The 24,725-nt window shown below is 38.5% G+C and overlaps 1 protein-coding gene across 4 annotated transcripts in view; it reads left to right on the plus strand.

Annotated features, from left to right (window-relative positions):
* The window catches only part of SYNJ2BP (synaptojanin 2 binding protein), a 51,757-nt gene extending 30,458 nt beyond the window's left edge, over positions 1-21,299 (plus strand). The window contains exons 3-6 of one of the 4 annotated variants that reach the window (XM_063644401.1): positions 5,255-5,356; positions 6,283-6,330; positions 12,019-12,114; positions 14,665-21,299. In XM_063644401.1, coding sequence (XP_063500471.1) covers positions 5,255-5,356; positions 6,283-6,330; positions 12,019-12,114; positions 14,665-14,805 — 387 coding nt within the window. In that variant the 3' untranslated portion in view covers positions 14,806-21,299. Of the gene's footprint in view, positions 1-5,254; positions 5,357-6,279; positions 6,331-12,018; positions 12,115-14,664 lie in introns of all 4 variants that reach the window. The other 3 variants (XM_055288976.2, XM_055288977.2, XM_055288978.2) reach the window with 3 other exon arrangements.
* Positions 21,300-24,725: the final 3,426 nt, after the last annotated feature.

Below are 24,725 nucleotides of genomic sequence, written 5' to 3' on the forward strand. Positions count from 1 at the left end.
GTGCTTAATAATGTTTAAGAAATGAACAAGTTAAGAAATTCAGGCAAACCTAAAAAGGTCGACTGATAAATATAGGCCCACAGACCTCAGGTCTTAAGATAAATTAGAACAAGCATACAGTCAAAACTATTAAAATGCAAAATATAACTCTGGCCCTATTGTTCATTTCTCTACCTTACCATGGGCCACAGTAATCCTATGATACTATCAGTTGCTGGGGGATAAGGGAGTATAGTTGGAGATAATTATTCTGTAGAATTTCTTTTTTTATTAATCTTCAGGGCTAGTGAAAAATGGCCAACTTATTACTTGTATGGAAACAGTACAGATGATTGGTATAAACAATGGATGCTGAGGGGGTGAGATATTATCTAGAATATTCTTGGGAGAGCTGGCTTCAAAGGGCTAGACTTAAATAAAAGGAAATTGAAATAGGATAGGGCTTCTCATAGGAGAAGCCCTATCCTCTCCAGATGGGCCATAAGCCCATGGTCTGAAGAAGAGAAAACTATTCCCTGTTTTCTTTTAGAACTGAATAGGGCAGGATGGCCACGTTGGGAAAAGATTGAAATAAATGAATGAAGTACAGACAGGAGAAGTCTTGATTGGCAGAATTAAGTATTGGTCTCAGAGACATGATTTTGAACGTACCTCCATAATGAGTTAGCTTCATCCCTTAAAAATTTTTTGCTATATAGTTTCATTTGAATTTTCCCTTTCACATTACTTCTCATGCAGTTCAGGTGATTAGTGATTAAAGGTCATATGTGTGAAATCTCTTGCTCTTCTTAGTTGCCAGCTTATTGAACACCTCTCTGCCATGAAGCCCATTTGGTAGCAGAACCTGAAGGCAGAGATACAAAGGAAAAGAGAGAGAGAACAGCCATTTTTTCTTCATTTGGCATCTGAGTATTTGAGTGATCAGGCTCAGCAGTATGGTTCTGAATGCCTCTTCAGGAAGACTGTGACTCCACTTAGTCCCCCAAAAAGAAAGAAAATCAGAACAAGCAGCTATTAGAGCCACCTAAATTAGCTCAAGAATGTCTAAGCATGTGTCCTCGCTGATCCATAACATAAATATAGTATCAAGCACCGCAGTATTTCAGTCCTTCTCATTGACTATTTTGCCTCTCTTCAGTCCATTAAACTTCCCCTAGACCCTGTTTATTAATCAGTGAGATGGAGACAGTGATAATATACCTGTCTTCTCAAAAGGATAGTGAAAAGTTTAGAAGCAGATTATTTCCTTTAGCTCCCAGGGAAAGACATTCATCCATATGAATCAACTTGGCAGTGGTACTGTAAGGAAACGCTGAGAGTGGGTTGTTAAAATAAGGGTGTAGCATGTAGTTAGAATCTATGCAGCTTAATATTTTGACACATAAATTACATTATCCTCAGAACACTGGAACCTGGGCTCTGTGGATAAAGAATAGTATAGGAGTTAAGAAGAGAAAGAAGAGAGCTGTATTATTTTAAAAGCTTTGGTTAAAGGTAGATTATTGCAAAATGAGAATGGTGAGAAGTATTTGAGCACTAAATGTCAGGTAACATGCTAAGAACTTGAAATTTATTTTGTTTAATATTATAGTAACCCTATGAGGTGGGCATGATTATTGTGCCCAAGCCATTTGCCCAAGGTCACACAACTAGTGAGCAGCAAGGGACTCAAACTGGTTTGTCTGAATTTGTAGCCTTTTTTTTAACCACTATGTTATACTGTTATACCGGCTCCTAAAAGGTAAATGAGGAGCTAGGATTAGTTATCCTAAAGACAAAGTTACATGGTGAATTAATAGTAGATTGCATGTATGGTTTTATATAAAAACTAAAATTAGCCCAGGTACAGTGGCTCATGCCTGTAATCCCAGCACTTTGGGAGGCCGACGAGGGTGGATCACTTGAGGCCAGGAGTTCGAGACCTGCCTGGCCAACATGGCAAAACTCTGTCTCTACTAAAAAAAAAAAAATACAAAAAATTAGCTGGGCATGGTGGCATGCGCCTTGGTGCACGCGCCTGTAGTCCCCCAGCTACTCAGGAGGCTGAGGCACAGGAATCGCTTGAACCTGGGAGGCGGAGGTTGCAGTGAGCTGAGATCATGCCAGTGCACTCCAGCCTGGGTGACAGAGTAAGACTCTATCTCAAAATAAAATAAAATAAAATAATATAAAGATAAAAACTGAAATTCATCTTTCTATAAAGGGTAGAATCAGAAATAAGGAAATAAACCTCAGTGGAAAACAAATTATTAGATACAAGTTGAGAACCTTATGTGGACCATTTCCTCACAGAGAAATTATTGAAAGGCCTCTCCAGTTTTAAAAAAGGGCTGGGGCTGCTGATAAATGATGGGAGATAAATGTCAATGAAGAGAAAAGTAGATGTCTAAATTTATAGCAAAGAGGATTTTACTTTACCAAAATATAAGAAATATAAAGATGTAAAAAGATATTAAATATTACAAAGATATGTTACGAGGAATGATATGTTTATGTTCTGGCCATTTAAGGAAGAGGCATGCAAAAGAAGAGAGGGGAAAAGCCAGGGGAAGGAGAGGCAGAGATAGAAGACATATCAGGGGGTATATCAATCTGTTTTCACACTGCTATAAAGATACTACGTGAGAATGGGTAATTTATAAAGAAAAGAGGTTTAACTGACTCACAGTTCCACTTGGCTGGGGAGGCCCCAGGAAACTTAAAATCATGGTTTTAAGGCGAAGGAGAAGCAAGTACCTTCTTCACAAGGTGGCAGGAGAGAGTAGGGGGAAGTGCCAGACGCTTATCAAACAACCAGATCTAATGAGAACTCACTCACTATCACCAGAACATGAGGGAAGTGGCCCCCATGATCCAGTCACCTCCCACCAGGTCCCTCCCATGACATGTGAGAATTACAAGAGTTTGCTTCAAAATTCTTCTTTCTAGATCCCATTCCTTAAGAAATACTATGAAACAGCCTGTTCCATCACTTACCTGTGACATCCTATTCCCTCTCTGTCCTTAAGTGAACTTCTAGGCCATAACTATGAAATGTACTTAAGTATTCATTTATTATTGGCTTTGAAGTCTCTATAAAAATGATGCTAAATTATGTATTAGTCTAAATTCCCATTTAGTTTTTATGTATTTTCCTATTCTCCATGCATAGGTTATTTCTCCATGTTGTAAAATATGCCCCATTTTTCCCCTAGTAATGTTTGCTAGATAAACTAAAAATGTATCTCTTCCTTAGCACATATCTATTTTAGATAGCTGATTTAAGTAACATTATGTGACATGTAAATTTCCTGGAGTTATTATTAGCTATTAATTTAACCTTTTCATTCTCCCCAAGTAATTCCCACATATTATCTTGCTTTCAAGTTCTAAAATTAAATAACTGCATGGTTTATCATGTAGTTTCATGGCGTGAACCTCGGAGGCAGAGCTTGCAGTGAGCCGAGATCGCGCCACTGCACTCCAGCCTGGGCAACGGAGCAAGACTCCGTCTCAAAAAAAAAAAAAAAAAAAAAAGTAGTTTCCTCTTTCTCATCAAAAGTGAAATTTCATTTTTTATGATCACTGTAGATGATTTAAACTTAAGAAAGAAAAATAAATTTTCTTAAATAATGACAGTAAATGATTTTTAAGGCCATGTTGCATCTGACAACCATGAAATAAAAATGGCTATTACAAAGGCTGGAAATTCCTCGCCCATGGTTCATTTTGTGTGTGTATGCTGGTGAGAATGGTTTATTATTAGAATAGGTTGCAATAATAAACCATTATGGAACCTGGGATAATTTTATTTTTATTTTTAGAAAAGTAAACTTTAAGTTTCTCATTCCTTGTGTGTCTGCCTAAATGAAGGCAGGTGAAGAATAGTCATTCCTCAGTGAACATGACATTTTTATTAAGCTAAGGGTGACGTAGCTGGTCATACTACACAGTCGAATGTTCCATTTTAACATGGAACAAACCCCTTATATAACAAAATGGCACAGATTGAGCCATTAGCCAGCTTCATTTCGTATTCTGTGTGAGTACAGTTTTTAATTTGGTGAATGAAAGAGTTGGTTAGTCATCAACATTTATCAACTATTGTACTTAATGGCCTTCAGAGCACTGTGCCAAGTGCTATGGAAAGTTACAAAGAAAATGAAACACTGGTCTCTGCCCTTACCTTAGAAATCAGTGAGAAAGACCCAGCAGAAACCCCCATCCAATCAGCTGCAGAGATGTTGAAATATACAGCAGCATTCTTTAAATAAAATACCTCCAGGGAAGGGTCTTTGCCTTATCATCTCTTTATCTCCAGCATCTAGTCCTATACCTGGCCCTGAGTAAGCATCTAATAAGTTAGTTCCGTGAATTAACTCCTCCATTATAACACACTGACTTTTTTGGATTGGATCTAAATAATCTATTTTTATGGTTTCTTCAAAAATTGATGAAAAAAGAGACGAAAAAATGTGGTTCATTGCAGGATCTTAGTAAAAAATTACAATATCCAGAGTATATTCTCACATCTATTGCTTATTAAATTGAGCCCATTCTTTCTCTATGTCTCTACAAGTCAGAGATCTTGTTTTAGATTATCCTGAGGCAATTCAAAATTCTTTATCAAAGAAAACTAATTTTAAATCAGCTGATTTCATAAGGCAGGAAATAGGAAACACATTTTAACATGCTAACAACCAGAGTTAAAGTAAAAAAAGTATGTTTCCTTATCAGTTAACTAGAACAACACCATGCGCATTCTCTGAAACTTCAGAGTCAGCAAAATTTTCTAGCACATTGCAAATCTGCCATATCTTAGGTTCAATAAACCTTATTATGTCATGAGTTAAGGAAGCTGAAGTAGCAAGTTAATTCTGGGATTACTCAGCCGAGTAGCTCCTGGTACTAAAAGTGAGGTTCAAGGACCAGCAGTCTGGCCATCACCTGGGAGCTTGTTAGAAATGCAGAATCTCAGGGCCCTTCCCAGACCTACAGAATCAAACTCTGCATTATGAGATCCCCTGGTGAGCCTGTGCACAGTAAAATTTGAGAACCACTGCTGTAGGCAAGTGTTTTTCAAACCTTTTAAATTATAACCTATAGCAGGAACGACATACATTTCCTATTCATCAAATAAGTGTGTGTGTATTTGAAGCAAAAGTTTAACACAACAATACTTTTCTATATGTGATGAATTTTGATATTTTGTTTTCTTTTAATGTCACTTTTTAAAAAATAAAAACTGTTTTTTGTTTTATTTTGTTTGAGACAGAGCCTCTCTGTGTCGCCTAGACTGGAATGCAGTGGCGCAATCTCAGCTCACTGCAAGCTCCGCCTCCCGGGTTCACGCCATTCTTCTGCCTCAGCCTCCCGAGTAGGTGGGACTACAGGCGCCCGCCACCACATCCAGCTAATTTTTTGTATTTTTAGTAGAGACAGGGTTTCACCATGTTAGCTAGGATGGTCTCGATCTCCTGACCTCGTCATCCGTCCACCTCGGCCTCCCAAAGTGCTGGGATTACAGGCATGAGCCACCGCACCCAGCTAAACAACTGGTCTTGACCCACTGGATTATTTCACAATATTTGAAAAATTACTACTCCAGTGAATGGAAAAATACTAATGAAATCTGTAGATGCAAGGGATATGTAGAAAGGGGTATATTAAATAGGGGAAGTAGTCTGGGAGTGGAGACCAGTTAAAAGACTGTTTCAGGCAGATTAGGTAAGAACTAACTCAGACTTGAGAATCACTTTGAAGGCGTGTTAAAGTGCAGCTAGGATGAGGCCTAAACATTTGCATTTTTAACAGGTTCCCAGGTGATGCTAAGGCTGCTGGTAGTGGGACCACACTTTGAGAACCACTGGTCTATATTAGTAAGGATGGTAATAAAAAGGGTGGATTCCACAGATATTTAAGGGTGAAATATACAGAACTTGGTGGTTAGTCACTGAGCAGCTGGAATCTAAAAATGCTTAGAGGATGTCAGTATTGGAGAGCAAATTCAATTTTGGAGTAGAAATGACATTGTCAAGGGAGAAAGTCGTAATCATGACATGTTTTAGGGGCTGGTTTACCTTGGGTAAAGGATGAGAAAGGGTTCCCTAAGAAAGGTCTTTGCGTTTCTAAAAGGTCTCTTATTTGGGGTTTTAAAGTAGTCATTAGAATAACGTCTCTTAAATTAGAATACCTTTAGCCTTAACTAGGAGGGTTGAAAGGCATAATTGGCTTAACTGGCCTATGCCCTTTATAACATCTTCTTTTGCCTGATGTACCAATGTCTTTCTTCCCTGTTAGCAGAAGGAGACTCAGATGGAGGGGCAGGATTACCCACTGAATCATTGGCAGGTAAAGCTACTATTAGAATCCAGGCCTTGCAGCTTTATGTAGTACTGAGATTATGTCAGTCAGGCTTTGTGTATTTATGGCTTTTTCAGGGTGCACTCTGCAGCCAAACTTCAGGAAAGCATGTGCTATTTATTATGCTCAAGTGTACAAAGTTCTCTTAGGTATTGTAGAGTTATAATGATCAGCTGAGATACATCTTGAAGTTACAGTAGAATGTAAAGTGGTATCAGGCAGAGTTCAATTTGGACTTTAAGAGAGTTACATAGTATTCAAAGTATGTAGTTGCATAGTATTCAGAGTTACAGAGTATTCAAAGAATTAAATCAGTCATATCTAGTGACGTTATCTAGAAAGGCCTTGTCAATGAAGTGGCACCTAACTAAATTGCTTTTTTAATTTTAATGCTACCTAAGTATATACAAATGAATAGTAATATTAATATATAAATACCTTGTTTTTAATTCAACTCTAACTTTTTTTTTTTTTTGAGACAGAGTCTTGCTCTGTTGCCCAGGCTGGAGTACAGTGGCACAATCTTGGCTCACTGCAACCTCTGCCTCCCGTGTTCAAGTGATTCTTCTGCCTCAGCCTCCTGAATAGCTGGGACTACAGGTGTGTGCCACCATACCTGGCTTATTTTTGTATTTTTAGTAGAGATGGGGGTTTCACCATATTGGTCAGGCTGGTCTCGAACTCCTGACCTCATGATTCACCCGCTTTGGCCTCCCAAAGTGTTGGGCTTACAAGTGTGAGCCACCATGCCCGGCCTCAACTCTAACCCTTTTTAAATGTGTAACATTAAATACAAACTAAAAGGCAAAACCAATAAAAATTTAATTTACAACATATATGTGATAGGCAGTAATATGTTGCTGAAATAAAATCCTTGCTTGCCGTGTAAATTCATATAGGTTAGTGTTTTAAAGTGAAGGCTTTTGGGCCAGAATGCCTGAGTTTGAATCCTTGGCTTTGCTGCTTTCATTCTGTTTGCTCATAGATAAATTGATAGCCTCTCTACACTTCAGTTTTATCACTTATAAAATAGGGGTTCCTAACTTACAGAACTATTGTGAAGACTAAATGCGTTAATACATGTAAGATGAACAGACAGCTCCAGACATGGTTATGTTCAATAATTCTCTGCAATTATTACTGACTACTATGGCAAAGGTTATTTTAAGCCCAGTATTTCTACCATTTAATATAGTGACCCAATTATCTCATTTGCATTTATATATATATATATATTTTTTTTTTTTTTTTTTTTTTTTTTTTGAGGTGGAGTCTCGCTCTGCCCCCCAGGCTGGAGTGCAGTGGCGCGATCTCGGCTCACTGCAAGCTCCGCCTCCCGGGTTCACGCCATTCTCCTGCCTCAGCCTCTCCGAGTAGCTGGGACTACAGGCGCCCGCCACCACGCCCGGCTGATTTTTTTATATTTTTAGTAGAGACGGGGTTTCACCGTGGTCTCGATCTCCTGACCTCGTGATCCGCCCGCCTCGGCCTCCCAAAGTGCTGGGATTACAAGCGTGAGCCACCGCGCCCGGCCTTGCATTTATATTACTATGAAACCTTGGCTCTGATATTGAGCTGTGACATTATTTGGCATTCATTGACATGACTGCATCATTAACTTATTTCTGCCTCTAAAGAAAATACTTACTTCTTTATAATGAGAAATACAGCTATCACGTGAGCTAGATTACTTAAGTGAGCATTCTCATGACAGTCAGCAATCTCACACCTATTCTGTCTCCCAGGAGTTAACTAGCAAATTGAGTCATTGAGAATTCATTGTGATAGTTATAGAAATCCTGAAGTTCTTTCCCTACAGCATATCTACCAAGAAAACCAAGGCATTAACATGAAATTAAAGTCCCTCAACTAGAAAACTGTGTTCATTTCTACACTGTAGGTAGCAGGTCTGATCCTTTTTAAAGATCAATCTTGGAAGACAAATAGAATTTTTTAAAAGGGAAGGGCATTTAGGTGGTAGATAACAGTTTGAGCACAGGTATAAAGGTAAAAAATGTATTTTATGTCCCAGTCAGTGAGTTATGTGACTTAGCTAGAGTATAGGATATAGGAAAGGAAATAGAGATTAACCTGAGAAGATAGGTTAGAGCCATTTCCTGGAAGACTTTCCATGTCAGCATAAGAAACGAGGTATGTACTCTTTCCTTGCTCCCCAATTTTGTTTTTGTTTTTTGAGTAGTAAAGTGGTACTAACAGAATTGTACTTTAGGAAGATTAATCTGGAGACCTAGTGTTTGAATCGGTTCCAACCTAGAGAAAAGTAAATCAGAGAGAAGTGATCACAGTAGTTCAACCAAGAGTATTTTAAACCAAGAGTCTTATAAATTGATTGAAGTTTCTTTTGCCAACGTTAAGGACACGCCTGGGAGACAGGTATGTACCTTTCTCCAAAGATGATTTTGAGGGCTTTAATATTTAAAGGGGAAAAGTAGGCTGAAGAGCAAAGGGGGACGGTATGGTAATCCACGTTGCCAGAGGAAAGGAGCAGGCAAGGGAAGAGTCAATTATGTATTTTCTTTTGCTTAGTAAGTTGGGACTTTACATAAGATAAGGTGAACGTAGAGTAATTACCTGTGGAGATATTTAACCTGTTATCTGTAGCTATCTGCTTAGGAACAAAAGGAAAAGCAGTTTATTGCATGACTCAGCTTGCAGCTTAATTTTTTCTTTTGACATAGTGGATTGGGGTCCCAAGGTTTTATTTTATTTTTAATGTCAACAGCCTAAAATAGGCAATAGAAAAGAAAATACTATATGAGAGATGTCATGGTGTTGGACTGTGGAGTTTGGCAATCTATTGTATATGAAGGTTGACAGCAGAGAGAGAGTTTAAAACTATTATCAAAAATTTAGCCTGGGCTGGATACAATGTCTCACACCTATAATCCCAGCACTTTGGGAGGCTGAGGCAGGAGAATCACTTGATCTCAGGAGTTCAAGTCTCCAGTCAGCCATGATCACACCACTGTGACAGCCTGAGTGACAGAGCAAGACTCTGTCTCAAAAAAAAAAAGTTTGAAGGAATGATAGTGGCAATAAGAAGCAAGGTATGTATTCTGATTTTTGTGGGAAGTATAAAGAGGTTTTGGATATGTTGAATTAGGGTCTAGCAGAATATACAGGTATAGACATCCAGCAAGAAACTGGCAAATCCAGAAGTACAAGTAGGGATACAAATTTGGGAGTTATCTTACACATTATGGTTGAAATTGTTAAAGCTCACGGTGGGAGAGAAAGAAAGAAGATAGAGGATTGACACTGAACAACCTTGACTCACCTTAAGGAGAAAGAAAGGGAAGAGGAAATCCAGAAAGAAATAATTTAAGAACTAAGAATGCTAAGTGTTCATATGCCAAGATAGGAGAAAATTACAAAAGGGAGGAGGTGGTCTGAAGACAAAGAGGGCTATAGGATTTGGTGATTGAAGTCATTGGTGACCTTTAGAAAAACATGTTCTTCCCTTCTACCTCATACATTGTGAGATTACAGGGGAATAGAGAATGAATGCTGAAGAAATAGAGGTAGTGCATGCAAACAGTTCTTAGAACAAATTTTGCAGTCAAAGAAAGAGGAAAGAAGATGGGAAGAGAGTGATAATGGGTTCCAAGAAGTAGTTGTATTGTTTTCTTTATAGAGGTGTATAATTTTAGTTGAGAGAAGGAGCAGAGAAAGATAATAAGTAATCAAGAGGACAGAGTGTCTGTGTGAGTTTTGTAAGGAGGCTAGAAGAAGTATGATCAAGATCATCGGTGGATGATTTCACCTTGAAAAGGAAATAGATCTAATTCGGAGTCTAGGGGAAAGGAGTAGTGAGAAGATGTAAAGAAACTTTGAGGGAGAAGGAAAGAAAATGTAGAAAGCATTTATCAGAAATCCTCAGTGTTCTCACAAAAGATAAAGGAATCATCTAGGGAGAGAGGTAGAATTGGGGTTGGAGATGGTGGTAGAAAAAGGACTGGAACAGCTATCACTGTGTGTTTATTAAGGAGTTCAGTAAATGAGTAGAAGGTGTTTTAAGGATGAGCTGGAGTCAGCTAGCGTGGGTCTATGGTGGAGAATGAGAATATACCTTTCTCCCAGAATATTCAACTCAATGATGGCAAGAAAAGTATTGCAGAATATGGCCCAGGACTGGAAAGATGGCAGAAGATCATGGGGACAAAGGATTCTAATGATTTACCAAGTGCTTTGTTGAAATTACAGCAGGAACTCCTAGATGGGCAAGGATGCAAGTAAAGTATAAAAAGGTTACAAGGAGGAAATTCAGTAGATGAATAGAAAGTGTGAAAAGAGTGGAAATTATTGTCAGGTTTTTAAGAGTTTGAGATATTAGAGCTGAAGCATGTCTAATATTGAAGTCTAAGTTTATGTCAATTGGTGACTGAAGTGGAATGGAGTTGGAAACTATTGGTTTACAAAGATAGACTGTCTATAGGGCAGAAGTGTTGGTAGATTCATTCACCAAGTGTATTGGCAAGAGAGAGAGTAGAGGGACGATTATAAATGCCTTGGAGAGGGAAGATTGTGACAAGGAAAATGAGAGAGTTGAATAAGGGAGTGACTTGAACATTAGCGGAGCAGAGGATAGTTGGTGAGTCAAGATGGAAGAATAACAGTGCAGAAGGAACAGTGAAATGCAAGGACACTTTGATCTTTCTTTCATTATTTACAAATCCTAGCCCTAGCTCCAACACAAATCTCACTGAGCTTCAAGTTTCTTCATCTGTGGAAACGAGATAAAAATAATGTCTACCTCATAGGGTTATCGTGAGAATTAAATGAGATAATGTATGTAAAGTACAGAACCTATCTAAATAAATATATCAGATGTTCTTATCGCTGCTACTGTTAATGATGACATTGACATGTATAAAAGATATGTAATCTTGCACTAAGTGTGCTGTGCCGTGCCACTGAATATAGCATAGGATAGATAATTACTTGTGGCTGGTGTCACTCCTAACTGCAAAAAGTATTAATACAAGTATTCCTTCATATCTCTCACCTCTAAGTGGTAGGAGTGACCTACATTGAAATTTTTTTAAGGATTTATATCATTCACAGGAATATGGTATTTACTAAATTTTGATTAAAAAATGACTACTAATTTGGATATAATGGATAGGAATATCCATGGAATCACAGGAAGTTGTTCATTATGAAAAGCCCAATAGAATGGGCTAGTATAGATTTATACCACATCAAAATAAATTGGTGGAGAGTTTCATAGAGTTATGTTTCTACAGTTGTAGCTGGCAATGCCAGGGCTTAGGAATATAAAGGATAGGGTGGTAACCTGGAAGACCATGCTATCTGTAAGGAAGCAGGTTAACGCTCATGGAAGAAATACTAATACAGTAACAGATTCCCAAGTGTCAAAACGAGACAGGCATAGAAGCTAAGAGGAAGGAGAGACCACTTTTTATTTTACCTAGGTTCTCTTCAGATGGCCTGTGGAACTTCAGTTCTAGGAAAACATAGTTTTGAAAATGAAAAAAGTTCTAAGTTCTGAGCTCTAAGTAACTTTGCCCATACTCCATTCTTGCAATTTGCTCTGAAGGAGTTTGTTATTTAAAGTTTGGCCATTTGAAAATAAATTGTTGACTTACAATAGCCTTCTTCCTTTCTTACTACTCTTCTTTGGTGTTTTGACAGGTAAATGGCCAAGACCTAAAGAACCTGCTGCACCAGGATGCTGTAGACCTTTTTCGTAATGCAGGCTATGCTGTGTCTCTGAGAGTGCAGCACAGGGTAGGTATCACTTCCAGCCAGAAACCTGGCACCAGGCTTTTGCACTGTACTTCTGAATAAACCCAATGTGTGTAATCTTCAGTGTTGCTTTTTGTTTGTTTTACCCTCACTCCCCTAAAGAGTTTCTCAGGCAAAGGGAGGGGTCCATTGGTACTTCTGCTTAGCATTGAAGGACATTCAGGCCAGGCACGGTGGCTCACACCTGTAATCCCAAGACTTTGGGAGGCCAAGGTGGGTGGATCACTTCAGGCCAGGAGTTCAAGACCAGCCTGGCCAACATAGCAAAACCTCATCTCTACTAAAAATACAAAAAAATCAGGCACGGTGGTGCACACCTGTAGTCTCAGCTACTTGGGATGCTAAGGTGGGAGGATTGCTTGAGCCCAGGAGGTGGAGGTTGCAGTGAGCCAAGATCATACCACTATACTCCAGCCTGGGCAAGAGAGTGAGACCCTGTCTCAAAAAAAAAAGAAAAGAAAAAAAAGAGAAATTCACAATAGTATGGCTTATAACCGAGGTCCTTGCTTCAAGGTAATATGCCTTAAAGATAAAGCTTGACAACCAAATTAAAACAGATGATTAAAGAAAAGCCAGGTGTGGTGGCTGACATCTGTACTCAGCACTTTGGGAGGCCAAGGTGGTATGATTGCTTGAGCCCGGGAGTTCAAGACCAGCCTGGGCAACATAGAGAGACCTCATCTCTTAAAAAAATAGTAATAGTAATAATAAAAATAAATAAAAAATTTTAAGAGTGACATGGACCAATGGAAAATAAATTAATTAATTAATTAAAAAGATGGTAAAAAAACATAGCCAATTTTACTTTTTGGTAGGGAAGGAACCATATGTCTACCCTTGAAAACTTATTTATAAAACCATTTGATAAAACACTACAAAGATGGTGGGTTTTCTGGTACCCACTATATGCTTTTCCCTGTCACTGCCATGAACCCTTCGTTTATCAACTTGGTGATCCTCTTAACCAAATCTTTAGTGTTTATAGGAGAACTCCAGCAAAAAGGAAATGGAATTCAGAATTCAGTCAAGGCAGCACCTATCGCTGCATCTGTTTCTTATTTCCTAGTGTCTTATAATTTGGATAATGATGTAAAGGGAAGCCTGGGTAGATATAATTCCTCCTATAGCATTGAGAATTTCTGAGTGTATTCACAAAACAGGTTCCATGCGCCTTTAAATTAAATCAATTTGCTGCTTCTTAAGTAGGTGCACTCTTTTCCTCACTCAGTGGCTAAGGATTTAGAAGCTTAAGAACATTTAGAGGAGTTCCTAAAAAAGTAGAGAAGGCAGAACATGAAAGATACCCGAGAAAACAACCAGTTGCAAGCAGAATCTGGGTGTAATGGATTAGAAAACAGGTTAATAAGAGATAATATTGGTCATCAGTTGCTTCTGCCCTGGCTCTTCACTTTCTAAAGCATGGGAGCATTTGTGCAGTAGATAAAAACAAGTAAATATAGGGACACACTTCAATATGATTACAGTTCTTTTGGAAGGTATGTGAGAAGTTATTTCCAGTGTTCACTTTTAAGGAAACATCCATAAATAATTCCTAATAAAAAAGACCCTTATGTTCAGGGAATTGGCCTAGCCCTAAAAACCACGGCTTCCTATTGAGCATGTCCTCTCAGGACAGCTCATCAGCAAATGAATGAAAAATGTAGAGGTGGAATAGAGGGTATAGTGCTATTTCGTGCAGTCTTGCCTTTCAGATTGAAGTGTCAGTTTTATGAGTTGTAATGAGGAAGTTAACTCTAACTGAAATACGATGGTGCCATAATTATTGCAAGTTAGCCACTAAAAGTTGATATTAAGAGCTACCCTGAAAAACATCACTAAAATGAAGACCATCCAGCCTCAAAAGGAAACACTTAGCCAATAGAAAATTATAACCACTGCGATATAATTTCTTTTTTGTTTTTTTACATCTGTTTCATATAGATTCACCTTCATCTCTCTCTAGTATTAGAAATGAGCAGATGAAGGGCAAAACCCCATATTTGGAGGGAGTTGGGTGCCCTCTGAGATTTTTGAAAGCATGTTTCAAGTAATGGCATTGGACGTATGTTGGTATTGCACCTGTGTTGACATTGCCCACATCTGCTCTTACTACATTTTGATGACTGATTATCTAAGTAAACATTTCCAGAACGATCCCCCTTCTTCTTCACCAAGTAATATCCAAGTTCCCTGTAAGATCATAGGTTTTATCTCATGTCATTTTCCTGATACAATACACAAATAGCAAGGTAGAGGCAGTACAGAAACGGAAATTACCTGACTTGCCCTCAGGGGTCCCTTTAGGTCAGCAAGGTTAAATGCCTCCCCATCAGACCTACTTTCCTTTCCAAAGATCCTGTGACACTGATGCATCAGCTCAGGACAAAGAGAGGACTCCTTCTGCTAGGTGTTGCTGGGGGTTACAGTTTTGGGTGATGTAGAGTCTACAAACCCAGGTGATGTATCAACCTGGGCGTTTCAGTTGCAAACACACATTAGTCACTAGAGTTAACATTTTTCTTTCCCTTCCAGTTACAGGTGCAGAATGGACCTATAGGACATCGAGGTGAAGGGGACCCAAGTGGTATTCCCATATTTATGGTGCTGGTGCCAGTGTTTGCCCTCACCATGGTAGCAGCCTGGGCTTTCATGAGATACCGGCAACAACTTTGAAAAACTTGCTCTCTTCCAATACTCCCAATGAAGATACATTTCACTCACCCTCCACCCCTGCTATTCTGCCATGTCTTTCCCTCTCTCTGCGTAGCCAGATTTGAAGTGACTGACACCCACCCCAAACCTTGCTGTTCACAATCTCCAATTCTTCATATTCTAATGGGAAAGTAAAGGTGTTGTTTGAAGGAAAACTGAAGAAAAGACTTGCTTAGAACAAATGAGGAGTTATGTATTTTACGAGGACTTTCGATAGAAATTCAGCTACAACCCAAAGAGAGAAAGATTGAGTCTTCCTGTCACCATAGGCGATACCTTTTTTCTTAGCTGGCATGCCATAAAGGCCAGCTATGTGGTATTAGAGGAAGAAAGGATTTTCCTTTTTAATGATCTTCCTTGGGAAGTTATTGTGGCCTTTATTTAATTTCTAACTACATACCTGGGTGCCTATATCAGACAAAGGAGAGTGAGAAGAGCATTTTTACTTTTTAAAAAAAGCAAATACATATATACACATACATATGCAAATATTATAGTATAATAGTGATACCTATGGAGAATTAAAGGTGAGAAAGCTACTTTGTGGTGTCTAGGTTTCTGATAAAAGGGATGATCTTAACTGAAGAATTTAAAGAGATACTTACAGAGCAAATGTAGTAGGAACAAGGGAGTGAGCCTTCTAAGAGGACGTTCAGTCTCATTTATTAAAATAATAACTGAGACTGGGAGAGGTGGCTCATGCCTGTAAATCCCGGCACTTTTGTAGCCTGAAGTGGGAGATTGCTTGAGTCCAGGCGTTCGAGACCAGCCTGGGCAACATAGCAAAACCTCATCTCTATTTAAAAAAAAAAATAGAAAAAAATGTAATAACTGAAGCAACTAATTAAAAATCTTAGAAGAACAATATTTATTCTTATGACAACCAACTACGGTGAGTTATTATAAGGTAAATTGCCATAATCCAGCGCTGCTCACATCTAAAAAACTTTGAGGTGTAAAGGTAAATCGTACCAATCTCTGGGCTGCCCTAGTGACTTTTTTGATACCTCAGAGTCTTATTGAAGAACTAGGTGGAGTGATTGTGGTAAAGGCTATAGTGCTGGAGCCAAACACCCCAGCAAGAAAACTCTAAAAGGACAAAAGCTAAGGCAGTGCCTCCAAGGTGGCACCTGAATCCTCTCAGGCTTTTTGGTTTCTAGTAACAAACAAACCTGAGGGAAGGAACTGCCTCCCTGGCAGGATGGGCATCAAATCAACTCTGCTTCAGACTTAGTTAAAATGAGGCTGGGCACAGCAGCTCACACCTGTCATCTCAGCACTTTGGGAGGCCAAGGCAGGCAGATCACAAGGTCAGGAGTTCAAGACCAGCCTGGCCAACATGGTGAAACCCCATGTCTACTGAAAATACAAAAATTACCTGGACATGGAGTGTTCCTGTAATTCCAGCTACCCAGGAGGCTGAGGCAGGAGAACTGCTTGAACCAGGACCCGGGAGGTGGAGGTTGCAGTGAGGCAAGATCACGCCACTGCACTCCAGCCTGGGCTATAGAGCAAGACTCCATCTCAAAAAAAAAAAAACAAAAACAAAAACATGGATTGCTAGTATTTTTGAAAGGCTTTATACACTACATACAGCTTTTAATTAATAAACCTTTTTGCAGCAAGAGGGAGGAAAAGAGTTTTGTTTGCTTTAGGAGGTAGGAAAATATGGTAGGTGTTTCATGTGGCCTAGGAGGAGGATATGAATGAATGGATACTACGGAATGCCAGTGATCTCGATAAGGTGGGAACCATCCTGTTCATGTTCTTTTAAGGCTGGTTTTAAGCACTATGGGTAGCTGAATCTTCTGGCTTTAAGAAAATCATTTCCATTAGCCAAATATGTTGGCCATACTGTAGGCCTTATATAATTTTGGCAGCAAGATTATCAGTACTCAGGCAATCAATTGTATTTCATTTCTAGCTTGGACAGTCTAGTAATTAAACGTTGATTGGACATCAGCTTTGTCAAGACACTTTTACAAAGAAGTACAGTGCATATCCTCCATCCCTTAGGGCTTTTGGGTTCCAACTGCGAAGACAACACTCTTATTGGCCACATAGGTAGGACAGTGTAAGTAGGGGTCATGTTTATATTACAGACAGCAAAAGAGAAAAGTTACTGAGAACTGGGGCATTTGAGAAAGTTACATGGAGGAAAGGGACAAGTTAAAGACCCTTAAGGACCTCACAGCCTAGTTAAGAGAATTCATAAACAGGTGAGAAGTTAAAAGTATATCAGCAGGCTAAGTATTGAAAACAATATTAAAGGGGTACCATGCAAAACATGATGCAGCAACAAGATATGCAGATAATCATTACGTTTTCTTTTAGAAATTCAGGGAAAGAAAGATGTCACATAATGGCATCAGGCTAGATTGGAAAGAGAAGGCTTTTGAAAATAAGAGTTCCAGTAAGACCTTGCCTCTGGGTCACTATTGGTATAGGCAGAAACTTGCTTTAAACAGTCCTGACATAAAGTGCCTTTTGACATCAACTATTCAATACCTTTGAGACTCACTTAGACAACTGGACTCATTGTAGGTTCCACAGAAAACCACGGACAGTATTCCAGTTGTCACTCCAACCAGCCACACTAGGAGGGCACAGCCTCTGGTACCCTTCCTGTTTCTGAAGGCATGTACAGCGGCTTCTACAGCAAACCTGCTTACCTCCCAGGATTCACCTCATGGTTTGGACACTGATTCCTGAGAGAACCTTGAGACACACAAAGTGAAAAAAATGTCAAGCAGGAATGAAAGCTCTAGTTTTTTGCTCGTTGGTATATGTAAATTTGTTTAAAAAGTATCCATCCTGTCGTTGGTAGAAGTTTTGTTTTGGTTGATAATAGGGATTCTGATGTACTCTTATAACTTAGGTTTTCTCAGAAATTAAATAGTATTTAAGATCAATGTAATACAGTTTTAAGCAGGTACACTAATTATATTATTGATTCTATAGAAAACTAAAATTATAGATGAGGTATCAGAATCCATTATAGGTTGTAAAAAAAATTCATGTTCTTCATAGATGGAGTCTAATATTTCTTCTATAGATTGCATCTAATGTTCCTACTACATAAATTATTACGTTCAAAGTTTTGAAAATTGAACGAAGGTATTTTTAAGTACTTAAAACATTTCTCTATATTTATCATTCTGTATTACATGTATAATTATAAGATAGTTTGCTTCAACTATCTGTACTTTGTTTTCCTGTGAAGTTTCAACTTATGTGTTATTGATTTAACTTAATTGTTCCATCTAGCCATGTATAATGGAAAAAGGAAGTTAATATTTGTTATTGTGTTCTATGCCAGGGACTGTACCAAACTCTGATTGGTACATTATTTCATGTCTCACAACTCTGGGATCTAAGTATTGTCAGAAAGAGACTAAAAAAGAGAAAAAATTACTTGACTAGGATTACATAGGTGGTAATAATAGAATCAGGATTTAAACTCAGGACTTCAGATGCCAGCATCAATGATATTCTCTCACTGGAAGTGGTTTTCAAAGCAAGGTCCTGACAAAAGCATCAGCATTACTGGGGAACTTGTTAGAAAAGCAAGTTCATAGGCTGGGCATGGTGGCTCATGCCTGCAATCCCAGCACTCTGGGAGGCCTAGGCAGGCGGGTCACTTGAGCTCAGGAGTTTGAGACCAGCCTGCACAATGTGGTGAAACTCTGTCTTTACTAAAAGTCAAACAAATTAGTGGTGCATGCCTGTAGGCCCTGCTACACGGGAAGATTGCTTGAGCCCAGGAGATTGAGGTGCAGTGAGCTGTGATTGCTCCACTTCATTCTAGCCTGAGCAATGGAGTGAGACCTTGTCTCAAAAAAAAAAAACAAAAAGCAAGTTCCCAGAAAAGAAAAAAAAAGTCCCAGACCTAGTGAATCAAAACCTCTGAGCGTGGCATCTTGCAATCTGTGTTTTAGTAATCCTTCCAGGTGACTGATTCGTGCTAAAGTTTGAGACTCATTGCTCTATGCCAATCATCATTCCCTTTGCTCAGGTTAGAATCATCTGGAGAGCTTATAAATGTCCCCATGCCCAGGCTGCACACAGGTCAATTAAAAGGAACCTCTGATGGTGGGACTCAAGCAGCAGTTCATTGGGTGATTCTGGTGTGCAGCCGCAGTTGAAAATGTTATATAGCATTTAAACAAGACACTATTTAATTAAACTAAACACTATTTAAATTATTAAATTACATACATTGCTTCAGGCAAAGCAACATCAACAACAACAACAACAAAAAACTTGAGCCTTTAGAGCCCAGCTTTCTGAGCTTCTGCACGAAGTAAGTGGAACATTCATTTCTTCCTAATTTGCTAAGGATTGATCAACCTCCAGCAAAATGTATGATTAGTGAGTGTTTCAGTTTGTGCATCTATTAAATAAGAACCAATCATAGAACACTGAAGCTAAAAAGGACCAGAGGGCTTCTAGGATAAATCTGTCTTACAGATGAGAAAAATCAAGGCTCAGAGAGGGAAGCTAATTTAACTCTGATCAGACTTTGTTGCAGAAGTGACCTTTCTGTCTCATATTTGTGTCTTGAATATATTCACTACATGAATACACTAACTACCCATTTTATTGTAGTCTACTTCTTTCTTCTCTCTTTGGGCCTGAATAAAGACCAGAAGAACTGATAGACAGCTAAAGGATATTGCAAGCATCATTATTGGAACTGGGAGATTCCACAGAACAATCTGAGAATGATCTCATATCAAATCCAATCAGCTGAGTTATTCTGAGACTAATTCCATTAGTTCTAAACTAGAGACATGTTTTTTTTTTATGGTGGACATTGTTTTTATTGTGTAAATAAGCAATTTTTAAAGTATATTTAGAGAAATGAAACATAAGGAGGTATATAGGCTGTCAAGTATGTGGGGAAGTGAAGTTCATGTAGTTTTCATGTGGAGCCCATACAGATTTTATTATAGTCAATTTTAGTGAAATTTATCCTTGGTCAGATGAAGGTTTTTTCCTTCATTCAGCAAATAGCTAATGAGTGCCTACTATGTGCTAGGTGCTGAAGATACAGAGATAAATAAGACTTAGTCATTCTAAGCTGAAATTGCTCAGCATATGAAAGTGGAGGAATATTTGTAGGTGATTTTGATGTTAAAGTATTTTTCTAACATCACCTAGAAGTAGAAGATTGAGTTATGAAGCTCTCTACCTCTCACCTATAATAGTTTTAGAGTTGGTTGCTATTTTGGTGTAAGCCTCTTTTGCTGTTCCTCTTTTAACTGCAAATCTTTTTGAGACCAGCACTCACATCCAGAAGGGCAATTGTGATAAAAAACAAGACAGTATTTTAAGGAATTCTGATCAGAACCAGATTCTTTTCTTTTTTTTCTTTTTTTTTTTTTTGAGACAGACTCTTGCTCTGTCGCCTAGGCTGGAGTGCATTGGCGCGATCTCAGCTTATCGCAATCTCTGCCGCCCGGGTTCAAGCGATTCTCCTGCCTCAGCCTCCCCAGTAGTTGGGATTACAGGTGCGTGCCACAACGCCTGGCTAATTTTTGTATTTTTAGTAGACACAGGGTTTCAGCATCTTGGCCAGGCTGGTCTTGAATTCCTGACCTCGTGATCCATCCATCTCAGCCTCCCAAAGTGCAGAACCAGATTCTTAACTGCCACAGACTCTTGTATTATGTAATTTATATACAGAACACAAAGCACTTGATTTGCTTAACTGATGTACTTGATGATACTATAAAACCTATATTATGAGAAAGCATTGCTCCTTCAAAGGAATCAAGTGATAGCAAACACTCGGTCGTGTTTCCAGGTTTTCCTCAATGTTCATCTTCCCTTTGTTCTTGCAGGGGGAGAATGAAAGGGGCGAGGGCTAAAGTATGTTTTTCAATGCAAGTCAATCATTAACCAACAATAATTTACAAAATAACTTTATATTTGCTGTAATCATTAAATTTAGTTACTAATCCCAGGAAAAGGGTTAGTCCTTCTTCCTAGTTTGTAGATTTGCAAATGGAGATGAATAATTGAATCCTATTTTAATCTTTTATCTGCAGTAATCTGGGCTTCTTATTACCGGATATATTTGCATTTTACCTCCAGGCCATGTTAGTTCTTAGAAGATTATTTTCCTCATGAACCTTATTTTGTTTTGCTTCCTTTCTGCTTCAATTCTAATGTCACACTGCATACCTGGATGTAAACAGCAGTCAGTTTCTCAGATCAAATAGAGCCCTGTAGCAACTTGGAAGACACAGAAGACACACGGACATAAAACTGTATTTATTATCCAGGGAATGTCACTACAGATTAATTATGTTAATGAGGCCATCAAAATCTATGGTAATCTTTCAGGCTTTGCTGTTTGATACCAGATACAGCAAATGAGATAATAATGTGTCTAATTGTGCCTAGCCAGTATTGGTATTTAATAAAACTTTGTCATTGAATCTTTACAATCTTTTTTCACCTTATTTTGAAGACTGTTGATTAAATATCTTCTTTTTTTTCTTCCAGATGAGGGTTTTTTCCTTCATTCAGCAAATATCTAATAAGTGCTTACTATGTACTAGATATTCTTAGGGTAACACCTCTGACAGAATCGTGGAAAGAGGAAGAAATCTAAATGATCAGTTTGAGGCTTTGACATAGGAGATAAGGAACAGGACATTGATATCCTGTTAACAATTATGGAGCTCTTATCAATATTCCAGCTTTTGTTCTAAGGCCTTTGCATGTATAATATTTATTTAAGCCTCAAAACAACTCAAGATAACTGCTGTTGTTATCTTCATTTTATAGATAAAAGGCATAGAGAGGTTAAGTAACTTGCCCAAGTTATACAGCTACTAAGTGCCAAAGCTGTGATTTAAACCCAGGCGATCTGGCTTCAAAGCCTGCATTCATAACTATAACACCTTACTGTCTCTACTTCCCATGGTACCAGGCACTGCATTAGGCTGCCCTTTTGTATGACTTAATGCCAAATTTTCATATCTGTGCAAGGCAGTATCAATATTCCATTTTTATAGGTGAGGTAACTTGATGCTTAAAGAAGTTAATAACTTGCTCAAGATACATAACTAGTCAGTTCCAGACCTGGGAATTTACTTCAAGCCAATGAGGAGTCCACTGCCCTTCCACTATTCTAGAAAATTAAGGTTTACTATACTCAATTTGATTCAACCATGCTATCGTATCCTTCCATTATGGATTATAGGAAATTGACTGCACTAGGTTAAATGTTCTATAATAGCAGTAGCAGTATCATTGTGTATTTATTCACAATGTTTGCAAGCAATTGCCAACATTTACTATCTTACTTGTATCCCTTTCATCCCCCAAAGCCTTATAAGATACATAGAAGGCAGAAGTGGGTTTGTGCCACAGGATGAATAAGGACTTGTCAGAACTGAATATTGTTGACCTTTATTCTAAGTTAGTTTGCATATAGCTGACTTTGATATGAAGAGAAAAGGCAGTTTACATTGGTCATCATTGCCATGTCACCCATGTTAAGCAGTTCAGGCCTGAAGTCAAATTGGTAGTCTATAGTAAGTATAGAATGGCCATGTTCTTTCTTGATAGGCAAAGGTGTGTCAGTTACCAATTATGTAACAAACCACTGCAAAACTTAAGTGGCTTAAAGCATATTAATAATTTTTAAAAAGACGGATGGTTTTACTAATCAATTCTTATGTTTTTGCTTGTTTCCTATTTTTTTAATTTAGCTTTTATTTTGATTAATTCCCTCGTTATGCTTTCCTTTGTTTGTGTTTTTGGTTTTGGGCTTTTTTTGTTCTTTTCCTTTTCATAAGTTGGATATTTGTTTCCAGTCATGTGCAATCATAGGACTTCATATGAAGTTTTTTCCTTTTTATTAACTGCCATATAACATAAGTTCTATTTTGATATCCTCCTCAGTTTGGGGGTTATTCAAAATGTTATTTGATTTGAAGTGATTATTTTAGGAAATAGATTCATTTTTGAGGCATCAAGTTCTAATTCTATTAGATGTGCATTGTGTTTTGTTTTATAGGAAACTGTGTGTGTACAATGGTATTTGACTAATCTTTTTTTTTTTTAAACCAGTGGTAGACAATAGATGTTACTCAAGCATTTAAAACAACACAAAGCACACATACAGACAGGACTTTTTTAATGGTTTCCTTTCCAGGAAGTTTATCTTGAGATAAAAGTGCACTTCACTTGCTCTCAATTCAAACATTTGTCTTCATATTTCTAAATATAAGTGTTTCTGTAAAGTTTTTTTAAAACATAAAATTCAATAGATAAAATCCTGTTTCACCACTGACTTATATTACAAAAGCACCCATCCACCTACCCAAAAAGGAAACCCTAGTTAATTAACAATATTTAGACAGAAAGCTTTCAGATAGGGCTTAACCCTGTGACAACCAGCAGGCTAGAGTTCCTGCTTTGCTCTACCTGACAAAATTTGTAATCCAGGTAATAGTGTACTTTAGGACATTGCAGTTGTATTTGAATTCCTTTCGGTTTCTTTTGTCTGTACAGAAGAGACCTCTAGCACTTTTGTATGGAATAGTTACCTTTGATTCTCTCCAAAGTGTTACAAAGCAGGTTTTTGTTTGGTTTGAGAATTACTGGCCGGGCATGGTGGCTCATGCCTGAAATCCCAGCACTTTGGGAGGCCAAGATGGGAGGACTGCTTGTGCCCAGGAATTTGAGACCAGCCTGGGCAATATAGTGAGACCCTGTCTCTGCAAAAAATGAAAAAAAAAATAGCCAGATGTGCTGACATGGACCTGTTGTCCCAGCTACTCGGGAGGCTGAGGTGGGAGGATCACTTGAGCCTGGGAAGTTGAGGCTGCAGTGAGCCATGTATTCCTCATCCTTCACTGTATAGCATGATATGGGAAGATCCTGCCATTTCCTTGTTTTTTTTTTGTTTGTTTGTTTGTTTGTTTTATTTTTTATTATTTTTTTAAGACAGGGTCTTGCTCTGATGCTCAGGCTGGTCTCAAACTCCTGGGTTCAAGTGATCCTCCCGCCTTGGCCTCTCAAAGTTATGGGATTACAGATGTGAGCTACCACTCTTGGCTGCTCCTGTCATTTCATTTGTCTTTCCAGAAAATTATGCATTGTGGTTTTGTGTACTATGAAGGGAGTCATGGAAAACAGAAATGTATTAGACATGGTCCCATTTACCCCATATGTCATACTCCATAAAAAGTAATAAGGCAAATACAGCCATAATTCTAAACTTGGAATGTTCACGATCACTATCATAAGAGAAAGTGCATTAAAGAAGAAACAGTTGATTTTCTAGCTGAACAATATCAAGGACAATTTTAACTGGTTTCAAGTTGGACCGAACTAGACCAACTCTTAGCTACTCTAGTTCTAGCCGTAGAAATTAGATTGAATGGAGAAGAGGATTGAAATAAACCTTGGTGGCATGTTGACCTTGAGGTGTTAGGAAACCGTTCAGGCTCCTGGAAGTGTACCAGAAGTCTTCCACGCTGTGATAAAATTTGAAGCCAACGTGAAAGTGGAGTTTAGCTAGGGAAAGAGGATGGAGCAGTGGTTGTCAGAGTGTGGTCCTCAGACCAGCAGCATCACCCAGAAGCTTGTTAGAAGGGCAGATTTTCAGGCCCCATCCCTGATCTACTAAATCTGAAACTCTGGTGATGGGGCCCAGCAGTCTGTTTTAATGCTCTCCCAGGGATTCTGATGCACACTAAAATTTGAGAGTAACTGAGACAGAGGGAAAACGTGGGACTAAGGACTCCAGTTTAAGGTTTGTAAGTCTGAAGACAACAAAAAGAAGTCTCACCGTTGGAGAGGAGCCATGGCAGTGAAACTTCCATAAAAGCCAAAGGAGGAGAGAATTTCAAGGAGAT

Source organism: Symphalangus syndactylus, chromosome 8 (assembly GCF_028878055.3).
Source record: "Symphalangus syndactylus isolate Jambi chromosome 8, NHGRI_mSymSyn1-v2.1_pri, whole genome shotgun sequence".
NCBI classification, from domain to species: Eukaryota; Metazoa; Chordata; class Mammalia; order Primates; family Hylobatidae; genus Symphalangus; species Symphalangus syndactylus.